Source organism: Abramis brama (assembly GCF_963993115.1).
Source record: "Abramis brama genome assembly, chromosome: 1".
In the NCBI taxonomy this organism is placed as follows: domain Eukaryota; kingdom Metazoa; phylum Chordata; class Actinopteri; order Cypriniformes; family Leuciscidae; genus Abramis; species Abramis brama.
In genome coordinates, this window is record NC_139963.1 from 22,716,879 (window position 1) to 22,730,572 (window position 13,694).

The 13,694-nt window shown below is 38.6% G+C and overlaps 1 protein-coding gene across 6 annotated transcripts in view; it reads right to left on the minus strand.

The window, feature by feature from the left end:
• Window positions 1-13,694, minus strand: part of hdac5 (histone deacetylase 5) — a 75,794-nt gene that overhangs the window by 2,286 nt on the left and 59,814 nt on the right. For 2 of the 6 annotated variants that reach the window (XM_084125890.1, XM_084125886.1), the window contains 15 exons: window positions 13,518-13,630; window positions 10,036-10,155; window positions 9,090-9,330; window positions 8,787-8,992; window positions 8,378-8,662; window positions 4,454-4,619; window positions 4,235-4,368; window positions 3,299-3,419; window positions 2,716-2,765; window positions 1,613-1,720; window positions 1,445-1,500; window positions 1,116-1,203; window positions 845-964; window positions 448-545; window positions 175-293 (listed from right to left, as the gene is read on the minus strand). In XM_084125890.1, coding sequence (XP_083982016.1) covers window positions 175-293; window positions 448-545; window positions 845-964; window positions 1,116-1,203; window positions 1,445-1,500; window positions 1,613-1,720; window positions 2,716-2,765; window positions 3,299-3,419; window positions 4,235-4,368; window positions 4,454-4,619; window positions 8,378-8,662; window positions 8,787-8,992; window positions 9,090-9,330; window positions 10,036-10,155; window positions 13,518-13,630 — 2,025 coding nt within the window. Of the gene's footprint in view, window positions 1-174; window positions 294-447; window positions 546-844; window positions 965-1,115; window positions 1,204-1,444; window positions 1,501-1,612; window positions 1,721-2,715; window positions 2,766-3,298; window positions 3,420-4,234; window positions 4,369-4,453; window positions 4,620-8,377; window positions 8,663-8,768; window positions 8,993-9,089; window positions 9,331-10,035; window positions 10,156-13,517; window positions 13,631-13,694 lie in introns of all 6 variants that reach the window. The other 4 variants (XM_084125889.1, XM_084125885.1, XM_084125888.1 and 1 more) reach the window with 3 other exon arrangements.

The following is a 13,694-nucleotide window of genomic DNA, read 5'->3' on the forward strand; positions in this document are numbered from 1 at the left end:
CAGGAGCATGCTGGGTAATTCATGAACTATAAACAAATTCAAAAGCCTTCAGTAAACCTTAAACGCCCCCAAATTTGAACAGAAATGCAGGTTAAAAATGAAAAAGACTATAATTCTATCGAGTTAATACTGTCTAGTGGTACGAACTTGCGTTCTGGAAAATAGCAAACTCACATTTGGCGGTGACGTTGTATCCACCGAGGGGGGACTGGTGGCCCTCCACTGCATCAAAGCCAGCTGACACTAGCACCACATCCGGGGAGAACTCATTGGCTATGGGCATCACCACCGTTCTGCAAGCACACAGACAGGAAGTGTTTGAATTACAAATGATCTGCACAGCTCCTCAAACCATTTAATGGGGTCAGAGAAAATGTTTTTAATGTTGAAAGAGAGTTATATTTTGCATTTTTTCCCCTAACAGACAGACCAGAGTGCATATCTCACCTGAAGGCAGTCAGATACTCCACATCACCCATAGGTGGCTCCACTCCGCCCGTCCAGGCAATGTTGACGTTAAAGCCCTCTCCTGGACCCACACCTACCTATAAAGATCCCATGAGAAAACCAGTTAGAAAAAAAATTGAAGTATGTCATTAACCAAACAGCTGATGGATCCCATTGACTTCCACAGTATTTGTTTTCCATACTATGGAAGTCAATGCGGCCCTGGGCCTGTTTTGTCACCCATATTCTTCAAAATATCTTCTTTTGTGTTCAGAAGAAAAAATAAACTCATACAGGTTTGGAACAACTTGAGGGTGAGTAAATGATGACAGAAATTACATTTATTGGGTGAACTATCCCTTTAAGCATCTTCACACAGTGACTGAAATGTTGTTACCTCCTCAGGAGCGCCACTGCCTGGGAAAAAGTTGCCATCGTCATAACGGTGCAAGGAAATGTACAGCACATTGGGGTCATTATAAAAAGCCTGCTGGGTCCCGTTTCCATGGTGAATATCCTATGAAAAGAATTGAAATCTTTTAGAGAAGATTTTAATCTTCTTATTCATCAAAATTAAACTGAATCAGTACAATAATATTGCTCGTTACATGCCGAGTGTAACATCACAGGAGGCTGTGTATCGCATGGAGCTCACCCTAAAAACTCACCCAGTCTATGATTAGGATCTTGCCCACCCCGAGTTTCTGCTGCAGGAGTTTGGCAGTGATGGCCACTGAGTTGAAGAAACAAAAACCCCTGCCAAGACACACACAGAGCAGTGGACTCATTTATGTGAATGCACATTAATGATTTATACAGTACATCTACATATCAAACATCTGGCCACACAAAACTCACAGCAAGACATAAAGCAATCCAATGTGGGGATGTTTATGTAGAATAAACATGATAAAGTAATCGGCTTTAAACGACATATTCAAATATTTGAAATTAAACATGTTATACAGACTCTCAATTAAAGTTTCAAACTACTTACATGGCAGTGGATTCTTCAGCATGATGACCAGGAGGACGCACCACCGCAAAACCGTTCTATCCATCAAACAAAAATAGAAGAGAAGGAAGATGAGGACAACAGAAGAAAATGTGATGTAATATAAGCAAATAATATTTATACCAGAACGTAAGAGAAGCGAAAATGAACCTTCAGCTCCCCAGCAGCAACTTTAAAGGCCAGCTCAATGACGCAGCCCACCGCCATGCGGACGGCACCTGACGAGTGCATCTCATTCCACACTGTGTCGCTGTCCACCTACAGGACATAAAATCAGGTTACATATCATTGTTATATTGACCTACTGTCACAAACTGAAGAACTCACAACTGATCCTATTCACTTCCTTAATAAATGTCCATGGTTTTATTGGGGACAATTCATTAGTGCAAAATTAAGTATCAACATCAATAATAATAATTATTATTACTATTTAAATGTTTTTTATTTTTTTATTTTAATATTATACTTAAATCATACTGATACTAATAGTTAGTATTCTACTATTTAGATTTTTTATTTATTTTAAATAATTTAATATAATAATAATACATACAAATATTATTATAAAAATAAATTAATATTATATTAAATTATAACATTAAAGTAAAACATTATTATTATTATTATTATTAAAGGTGCACTATGTAACTTTTTTTTGTTTAAAATTAACTAAATTTTAATAATAATGAGTAAATACATCAGCAAACCTTCCAAAATGTGTTTTTGTCTTACCCTGATTCACTATGGTAAGCTTATTATAATTATTTATACTTTAGACCGAGTGGGATGGTTTTCGCAGGAACTTGATCGCGACAAAGCTCGTAATAAAACCAGAATCAACATTGGCTTTTCGGAGATGGCGAGAACTGAATGATTTAAACTGTTTGAAATGACATGTAGATGGCGTTTTTATTATTCAGGTGAGAAAGGTATTTTATTGGACAGATAAACACAGTCACGCAGACAAACAAAACAAAGTTCTTCTGAAAAATGCAATTAGTTTAGTTTTTTACTGCTAGAGGGCCAAAAGTTACATTGTGTACCTTTAATAATAATAATATTAACAATGACCAAAAGTTAAAAAAAGTATACAATAATATCTACATTTCACAATCCAAACAAATCCAGATGTATTCTGTTTTGTTCATATATACTTCCTAAGTTAGTCATTAGTTAAATGCAATGTGAATGCCATTTCATTCTTTATTATATAAGTGGGACGAATGGACAGAAAAATGGAAAAAACGTACCCCAATGCCTCCACACGGTAGGACAGCGTACATTTTCTGACTTATTGGGCCTAGAAAATTAAAAAAGGAAATTAGAAGCTGATCTGAAGGAGTGTTATGTTTAGGCACACGTCTGTTGTTCACATATTATCTATTCAGGTAATGACATAATTGGCTATACTTATTCTGTCTCAAGGATGCTCATTTGATGACGCTGACGCAACTATCATCTGTCTCACTGTTCTACAAAGAGCACTCAAAGTCAAAACAGTCTGCAATAAAATGGGGTCTCACATAAAAGTGGAGGTGGTGATGGCAACTCTGTCCATAGCTGAACCTTCTTACCCTCACACACACACACACACACACACACACACACACTTTGCTGGTGACTCAGAAGCGGGGGTGGGCAAATGTCTAGGACCTAAAAAAAGCCTAGGCGTCTGTCAAAGGAGGTTTGCTAAAGCAACCCATCAAATAGGAAGCAAGCAAGGGAAGCTTTTTGTGGATGGTTTACTAGGAGGAGAATCCTGTTTTGGTGTCCTAAAATCAAGACAGCAGAAACTCCACACACACATCACAACAGAGAGCTTCTAAAGCACACCTAAAAGTTTCTTGCTGTCCAGTTTCTGTCGGTTCAGTGGACTGGTGCCGTAGAGCAGCGTGTGGTACTCAGAGTGAACGGTTTGGATTTCGTCTAGTGTGGCCTTCCGTCCCCTGATCCTCTGCACACAAACAAACATAGAAAGTACATTGAGACAGCATCCATGATTTACCAAACCACTACAAGGGGGAAAATACAATTTCATAATATTTTCAGATTTTCCGTGACTGATGGAACCCTGAATTACATTGTAAACAATAGCTGTGAAATTTCACCACTAAATGATTGCTTAAATTATCTTATATTTAAAAATATGCTGCTCAAAAGTATTTAACAATTGTGTGCACTAAGATTTTTTCATGCTCATAAAAGAAGTCTTTTATTCTCACCAAGGCTGCATTTATACAGTAAAATCAGTAATATTGTGAAATATTATGCTATTATTTGAATATATTTTAAAATGTAATTTATTCCTGTGATGGTAAAGCAGAATTTTCAGCATCATTACTCCAGTCTCATGATCACATGTCACATGATCCTTCAGAAATCATTCTAATATGATGATTTGTTGCTCAAGAATTTTTTTTTTTTTAATGTTATTATCAGTTGAAAACAGTTGTGCTGCTCAATATTTTGTGGAAACCGCGATCATTTTTTTTTTCAGGATTCTTTGATTAATAGAAAGTTTAAAAGAACAGCATTTATTTGAAATTTAAATATTTTGTAAAATAAATGACTTTACTGTCACTTTTAATCAATTTAGGGTGTCCTTGCTGAATAAAAGCATTAATTTATTTATTTTTCAAAAAGTTAGCCCAAACTTTTTGGACAGAAAGGGCTGAATTTTCAGGTAAATGGAGCAGTTGTTGTTTTTTTTAACAGAAAGAGATTGTTTCTGGCTAATTCTTCCACCTTTCCAGAAGGTGGCGCACTCACCTCACAGCGACCAAGCAGGCCTGTTTCCTGCAGCCTAGACCAAACACTCTGAATGCGACCGGCGTGTTCGGGATGGATGTGTGTGTTCCCACACATGCACTGGTGCTTTAGCATGAAGGTATCGTACACCAGCCCTGCAGAGAGAGTGAGGAAATTATTAAAAACACAATCTACTAAGGATATTGTCTTGTTCAACTGATGGACAGCGGGGCAGCGTACCTGTTGTGAAGAGATGCTTAACGGGCACCTCGTTCAGGGATGCTGCTTTAAGACTAGAAGTGACGGGCGACGACTGTGCCCTTCCCAGGGGTCTGTGGGGCATTCCCGTGATGGACAGGGAGGCCTGGAACACATTCAGTTGCTGCACATGCTGCTGGTCCAAATACTGCGGAAAAAGCACACAATCATCATTAATTCATTTCAATTCAGCAGTTCAGTTCATCTCAGTTTGATTTAGTTCAGCACACTTTGAATCGGTTCTTGTCAGAACAGTTTAATTCAGTTCTCTATGGTACAGTACTGTTTTATTCATTACACTCTAAGTTCAGCTCAATTTACTTCAGTACAGTTTCATTAGGTTCAGTACACTATCAACAATATTTAATGTAATTCAGTTTAAAAAAACTTTTTGGAGTCACTTCAATAGAGTTTGAAAAAGTCTCCAACCAAGATCAACCAATCAGAAACAAGGACAGTCACATCAATGTAACCTGTGTCATCTGAGGGATGAAATGTCTGATTTTGACAGCCTAGAGACTTTGTTTTAAAATTAAAACTTCAACTATAAAAAAATAGTTTCTGTAAACTGAAATAAAAGAAAAGAATAAAAGAATAAATGTAAATATCTGAAATAAATTTTATAATAATAATAACAACAACAACAATAATAATAAATAAATATAATATTAAAACAAAACTTGAAATGTTGCCTTGGCAAATATATAACTTTAGAAAATAAAGTGCTAAAATTACTGAAAGTAAATATTTAATCAAACTGAAAGCTACAGAAATACAAAAAAAACAAGAGCTAATAAAACTAGTAAAACAAAATTGACAAAAGCACTTAACAAAATGACACAAACTTTAACTAAAATTAAAATGAGCACTTAAAAAACTCTAAATATTAATAAAAATTATAATTCTATATAAATACTACTAAAATAACACCGGAGTGAGTGAGTGAGTGTAAAGAGCAAGTTAAGATCATAACAGACTAAACATCAGTACATGGTCTGGAGCATGTCACCAAAGAAACCCAGCGAACATTTGCCAAAAACCTTCTCAAAAGTCTTTTGCAGTAAACAAGCCCTAGAGTCTGCTCTATATCAGACGAGCGGAATGAACGTGTGTGTGCGTGAGCAGCGAGACAGCCACTGATGCAGTACAACGCGCAATGGAGGCCCATGCGAGATGATGGGATTCTTACTAGTTGTTTTTTCTTCTTGCATGAGACCTTGAGGTTGAAGTTGTCAACACACACAGACACACACACACACATACATATCCACAATTCCCTTCTTCATACCAACTCTCTCTTTATTCGAGACACTAAAGCTATGCAGCATCTGTCTCTATGGCAGGTGACGGGGGCTCAATTTGTATTCAAGACACTCAACAGCAAGCAGAGGCATCCACACACACACAAGGATGTAGGTGGGGGTGTTTTAATGAGAAGGAAAGGCCAGCTAGGGGCCGTGACTGACCAAAGTGACACGGAGTGTTTCGTATATCGCTGCCTCAATGGTGACTGCATGTCACCGCATAACAGACACACACAAACACACACTGCGGCGTGTCACGTCACCCTGGTGGGCTGTGATTGGGTGTGAAGTGCAGGGCAGCAAAGGCGGGCGGGGTCCGGAGGAGGCGATGAATCACCAAGGAGAGATGAGTCAGAGAAGGTCCATTCACGGAGCAGTATATGTGTAGATGTGTGTGAGTGTGTGAGTCTGCCGCTGCGCGAGGGGGATGCAGTCTGAATTCTAATGCTGTGCTCTTTTGAAATTTTTTCTCAATGATTGCAGGCAGAGTGAGCATGAGGAGGAGGGTGTTGCTCTTCTTTCAATAATTCCCTCTCCCTCTCATTCACTCTCACTCATTCATTTGTTTTTCCTTCCTCCCTCCCTCACAACCAGGGGTCTGTTTTAAGATCAAAATGAGCTCTTTTGGAGGATTAAATCTGCAAATGCAAACGAATAGGCTGGAATACACAATGCAATCTCAGTGGCGTGCAGTGGTGTTCTGAAATGGGGAGGCAAAGACCTCACAGATTTTTTTTTTTTTTTATGAACCAAAATGTAAATTCATGTCCCAGTTACACTTTCCTGGTTAAAAACATAACCTTTTTTTCCTGTTGTTTTATTTTTGTAATATGAATTTAACTAAGGTCAAATCCTGGCTTAATCTAAGCCCTGTCTGTGAAACCGGTCCTAAAATTGCAAACTGGAAATAAATGAAAACTTAAAAATAAAACTGAAATAAAAATAAATGAATGAAACCAAAAATATATATTTTTAACTAATTTATATAAAATTGAAAAGGGCACATAACAAAACTACTTTTAATATTAAACAAACATTTAAAATGAAAACTGAAAATAAAAAAAATTTATATTAATATTAATAAAAACTACAATAGAATATAAATAATAGCCTACTTAAATAATACTGGTAAGATATGAATAAACCTGCTCAAATATAGGTTTATTTCAAATTTCATATTAAATTATAGTACCTTGCTAAAATGACCATATCAGATTATAATTCCATGGTATTCTTCAAAGTACTGTTTAAATAATATGGTATTTTAAACAGTATTTTAAAGAATGCCATGGTATTACTATCATACTATCATAAAAAAATTAAAAACAAAACAAAAAAACAAACCCTTGTTCCAAATACAAAATTCATGATAATACTTTTTTGTAAGATAAGAGTAAACCTGCTAAGAAACATTTTAAGAGCTCAACCTCTTTAAAAAGTACTATAGTACAGTGAATGTATCAGATGGTGAAACCATGGTACTTTTTTTGCAAGATCAGAATAAATCCAAGAATAAAGTGCAGTGTTTCATGTCATAGTTTAATCATTTGGGATAGGGGTTTGTTTAAATCTCTAACTCAGAAGTATGAGCAATAATAATACCTTAAAGCTAAACACCTAAGCAAACACCACAAACTAGATAAACCTTTGCTCTCAGAGGAACCTCCACCAAGTCGAGTTCATTGCGTCTTCCCATCTAGCAATTATTTATACGTTTCTTTTTCCCTCTTCTCATCCGCTACCCTCCAGCCTCCAGTGGTGAGTCACTGGTGGGAGGAAGAGAAGAGAGCAATCTTCCTCTTTAATCCCTCCTTTTCAGGGGGCGAAAAAGCTGCAATCGCTCTGGTTGAGAGGGATACCCTCGATCTCCAGTCACCAAGCCCCCGCATGTGTGTCGCAACACTCATCAGGAACTTGCCTACGCACTTAAGCTCTCGAAATGTGCAGTGACAGAAACATCGGAAAGACGTTCAGATGGATCTTAAAAGCTGAACAGCAACACGAAATCCACACAAATTTGAGGCACAGCTGCTTCTAATCTAACAAATATAAAATAATAAGTGTAAAAAAACATGTTTCATATCAAAGAAAACAATAAGCTAAGTTGCACAGGTGCATAGGTTTTGAATAGTGACTCATGCATAGTGACTGCTCTGCCTTGCTCGCTCGGCACTAAAGTCAAAGTTTCTGAACAAGTTTTGATTGCTTTGCATGTTATGCAAAATAGACGGGATGGGGAATGGCAATAAAGGAGAAAGGGATAAATATAGAAAGCTGGCCATATCAGTTGTTATTGGAATGGTGGACAAAGGTTAACAGTAGTATTAGAAGGTTAGAGAAGTTCAAGAAGCTAGCTAAACCATGCAAAGTACATGTTGGTGGCTCAGTAAATCACATTAAAGGTTATGCGTGTCATTTTTTCCCCATGTTAAAATACCAATGGTGTTAGACCTATGGCAGATGATGGCGTTCAAGAAACCTCTTTGAAAATCATTTTTGCAATTCCATTTAGTGACACTAGTGCTGCAGAAATATAACTCTTCACCTTTAACTTACAAACAAATACCTCAGTATAAAAAGGCGACAAGCTGTAATTTCTCACCTGGCCATAGGGGGCGCCCTCTTCATCACATTCCCTCAGTTCAATGGCTTCATCATCATCATCTTCTTCCTCCAAGTCACTTTCTGTGCTTTCTCCCTTAAACTGGACCAGACGTTCCGAAGGGGGTGTGGTCTCACCAGAGCTCTCTTTCTGTAGCCCCTCCCTTACATGATCAGCCCCCTCCCCTCGCTCGTCTTGCATTTCTGTGGTTTCCGTAAGCTCCTCCTCCGTCTCTTCTGGGTGAGTGGGAGGCTGTCTTGGAAGCTCCACCCCTTTGGAGAGGATCTAAACGAAGGTGGGGCTCGTTAGCAATTTTTACTAAATCGTTCAAACCACTTAAACCAAAGAAGTTTTTTGCTTGAATAAATGCTGGCCAGAGCATCAAACATACCATCAGAGCTCCCTCTACCTTATGTAGCTGGTAGTGTTTCTGTTTCTCAAGGAAGTGCTGATGCTGCTGTTGCATTACGAGGTGCTGCAGGGCCTGCGGTGTTTGCGGCAGGGGCGCTGACTGAGTACGGCTCAGCGGTCGGTGCCTAGGCAACTTATTTACTGTACGCATGCTGTTGGACACTCGCTCACCCGTTACCAGCGGAGACTGTCCATACATGGGAACTGTGGGATAAAGATAAAGATATAAAGTGTGAGCTAATAAAAGCAAAATACAGTGCATTTGAGGTACGATGGCTGTATTTTCTACGTTTTTTTGTACCTGCGAGAAGTGCGCTCTGTTGACGAGCCTGCTCCAAGAGTAGGACGTGCTGGAGCAGCGAGGAATGGCTACTGTGGCTATTAGAGGCGGAAGGGGGCTCAGGGTCATGGGTTGCCCCGGTGGGAAGGCACGTCGGCAGGGACGATGTGCTGATGAACTTCCCTGTCAGTGCCCCACCTTGACGCATACTCTGGATTGTCTGCCGCTCTGCCTCCTGCTGAGGACTGAGTTTCTGGGGGGCCTAAAAGTAGAGGAGAAGAGAACGAAAATGTATTCTGCAGACTTGGGAATATTGTTGGTTGGTTGGTAAACCTATATATAAACCTCTAAAAAAACCTCTAAAACGGATTCAGGGTTGACTGTTTAAATTTCTTCTAAAAGTGTTTCCTGAGTAATAGAATTTCCAATAACCAGAACAATTTAGTAAAATATGTTTAAGAGACACTGAATGTCCTGATTGGCATTATCTGTATATTTGATCTCGCTGAAAATAAAGATGCAACTTTTACAACAGAGTAGGGTTAATTTTATACAGTTGGCTGTTTATACTCTGATCCTATTCATTTAGCCATTTCTTGGGAATGCTGAGCTGTTTTTTGCCATAAAGCTACAACTATAGTCTATAAGGCTGTTTCCATTGCTTGGACCAAACCAGAACAGTTTCGATTCCATTCAGACTGCCCCCCGCTCTCCATCTTTTGACATATTTTTGGGTCATGAACCGTATCCAAGACCACATTTTCAAGCAGACTAGGGTGTGGTTTGATGGTGTGCATCTGACTTCTGAAAATCAGTTCAACCAAACTCTTGAGTCTAAACCAAAAGCCCTAGAGTGAAAGCATCCTACTAATCTAGCAAGCCCACTAGGGTTCAGCCTACACCACTTGCAAACTCTGAATCATCTCAACTATCACAAAGCCACCAAGCTTTAGCAGAGGACACTCACCGTGATGTGTGCGTTGGCAGGCAGTCCCAGAGAGATGTTGGGCAGAGATGGAGAGGTGTAGAGGCTCAGGGGACTTGGTGTCCCATCCCCAGTCAAAGACTGATGCAGAGAACGCAACTGCTGCCGAATGAGAAAAGGAGAGAGAAAGACATGAGTCCCATAGGACAAACAATGAGACCTACAGTTGTATATAAAAAAAGCAGTACAACATCAGTAACCTCATGCACCACTGTTATTTAGTAGTAGTGATATTTCTGCACTGCAGATAATTTACTTGTAGATGTAGTAGTGTAATAGAAAAAGAACAGACCCAACTGTCATGGCATGCACGCTGCTTGTTCTGAGTAATTGACTCATTCATTGAAAGAGATGTGTTAAAAAAAATAGCAGTGGTGAGTTTAATTAGATAATTCACTCATTCTGTAAAAAAACACTGATAAATTATCTCAATGTTTCACACATTGTTATAAAATATTTTTTCCTTCTGAGTTGCTAAGTAAAATGGTCTTTTCAAAACATTGTTCAGAGGAAAAACATAATTTGATTAAAAAGTTGACTGGAGAGAAAAAACGTATAAAGAAGCTCAGCTAAATTTATCTCAAATGCTTTAAAATGGCAACAAAAGCCTGAAACACACGGAGGAAACCGAGCAACTAATGTTAAAACTGATCGAAGAATAGTCAGAATGGCAAAGATTCAGTCAATCGTCACCCGCAGAAAGATCAAAGATGATCTAAAATTACCTGTAAGTACTGTTACAGTCAGAAGCCATTTGATCAAAGCTAATCTAATAGCAAGAAGCCCCCGTGTAAAGCACCACTGTTGAAAAAACGGCATATGCAGAACCAGTTCAAATCTGCAAATCGATTTCCCCAGAGAGAAATGCCATAACATTCTGTGGACGGATGAGAGTAAAATTGTTCTCTTCGGGTCTAGTGGTCATCGGCAGTACGTCAGGCGACCCCCGGGAACTGAATTCAAGCCACAGTGTACTGTAAAAGATACTATGCAATGGAGCTGGTCGTCCCCATCTTTGCAGCGCGTCACTGCCGGATAAAGTTTGTGGAGAGCTTTCTGATTTCTCAAAATTCTGATTTTGGCTGCCTCTCAAATGGGTCAAAACATAGATTACCTCAGAAGTTCAAGTAAATGCGCTAGAAGAAAAAAAATTTAGACACTGCTATTTTTAACAGACTGATATTCCTTTTCTTTGCTTCATGTAAAAGAAATAACGCAGACTTGATCATGTGTTAATACTTTGATTTGGAATTAAAACGCACTGCTATTTATTTGAACACAACTGTATATTTCAGGTTGTACACTTCAAACACCACAACTTTGAGGAAAGAAGCCGTTTTATCTCAGGAAGGAATCCCAGACAAGAAGTCTCGGCATGACTTGATCACTTAAAAGCATTCTTCTTTGGAAAGTTTTTTGACAGGGAAAGCAGCATGTGGGAATGGATTGTCTGTATTTGGGAATGGACGAGCACCACCTGAAGAAGACAACCGTTTCTGTGCCATGCTCAAGAAATGGGTAAAGCAGTTATATGGATAGTTAAAATGGGTTTTGCATCATCTCATTTTTTTAAATTCCTAATGAATAAAAAATTACCAGTGTGAAATACAGAGGTATTTCTGAGTGCTGGTAATCCAATCATCTGACCCTAGACTTGGAGTGCAGCCATTTTTTAAAGCCAAAGAACAACAACTAATGGATCTGCTTTACAAGGCAACGTTTATTCATCCCCAAAGACACAATTTAAGTCTTTCATTATAAGTTGTTTATTGAGCTATGTCATTCTCACTCTGACTCAAAGGTTACACTCAGAAAAGACGAGGACATTCCGTGGCAAAGTGCCCTACTTGCAGCTGCGATGATGTCAGCATTCTATTCTCCTTCACATTTATCCATCACATCTCTTGAGGTTGCACTGCTAGGCTACAGAGGCTCTGGAATAACGATCTAACACAATTTTTGGGGAGTGGTATGCAGCCTTTACATGCTGGACAGAGCTAATGAGGTGATTCTTAAAGGTGCTCTAAGCGATGTTGGGTGACGTCACTTCCTTCTCCTTTTACGTCGTCTCTTTGGTCGTGTGTCGGCCATATCAAAATTCAAGAGAATATAATTCTAACGTTAGTCGTTGTCGTTGTCTAGGACATCTCACCTCTAGCTAACTTCCCTCTTCATGCTTCTCTCTCCTCCACTCCCCCCTTCATGTGCACGCGCACTAACCCCCTAACCCCAACCCCCAAATCATTCTTGTCAGTTATTGGCTGGAACACTGTTTGTTATGTTTTGTGGTCCAGGCTGGGCCAGTTTGTTTTTCTTGCCGTTTGTGGAGCCTGGGCTGTCTACAGAGACCGCGTTTTTTTACAGTGTGTTCAGGGGACCGTATGTGACAAAAAATGTTTCAGCCAAAAAAAACGTGTGACATCGCTTACAGCACCTTTAAGTCATCTCCACTGGTGCCTATTTGAAGGGATTTTCTTTTTTGCTGGTTGATGAGACTGAAAAATGTTCTCTTTTCTCTTAGAAAACACACCCCATCCTCCATCACATCGCATCACATCACAGCAATAATGTAACAAATTAAAAGATACTATGCAATGGTACATATGTTAAAGGTACATAACTGCAGGAAAAAAAATGCATATTATTAAATTTAAAATTAAAAACATTATCATAAAATACTATTTAAGTATATTATACAAGTAAATATTATTATTATTCTATGTATATTTTATAATGATAATATTATATATAAATATTAATATCATAAATTACCTCGTTTATAATACCCATTTTTATATAATTTTTTAAATTGGATTATTTTCGATTTCTCAAAAGATACAATTATTCGTACAAATAAAAGGTAAGTCTGACCTTTGTGCATTGCATGATCTATTTTGTCCATAATACAATTACATGGAATTATTTAGCATAACTAAAAAAATTATAAAAGCATAAACGACATGTCAATGTTATAAATTGTAATATTTGTCTGAAAATGTGTTTTGTTTTGCATTTAATAGAGTGGTCATCCAAAATCAAACACAAACTAGCTCATTCAAATTCTGCGTTCCTCCCCTACAGCTTCAAGTCCTCTGTGGCATGTGCACACACAATTTCTCTGGCTCTCAAGGTTAAGGTGATGCTCAAGGCTAGCTGCTTAGCATGCATGATCGACCCCAGGCTGCTTCCTGCTGTCCATCCAGAGCAGCTGCGGCCATTCTAGAGCCTACAGACACAACTTACTGCAAGGATGACTTTCAGAACATGTGTTTTTTTTTTAGGATTAGCATATCAATGTAAGTCCAAGCCATCACAAGGCTCTGTACGGTAGACTGTTTCCATAGAAACGCTGTCATTACCTAGGTGAAGCCAATTTATTGTCTTTTTTCATCCCTAACCTTTTGTGAACCAAGGGGAGTGCAAGAGCAAAAGAGAAGCAAACGTTTCGGGGGTAAGTCTCTCACCTCAGCGTGGATGTTTGGGACGGATCCGCTGGAGCCATTCTCTGCAATGGCACAGTTAGAGCTGTTCGGAGAACTGGGACCCGAGCCAGGGGCACTGCTGCACATAGAGGACACTGAAACACACACAGATTTCAACAATCACATTTTAGCTGCATCGGTAGGAAATATAGCTGATGA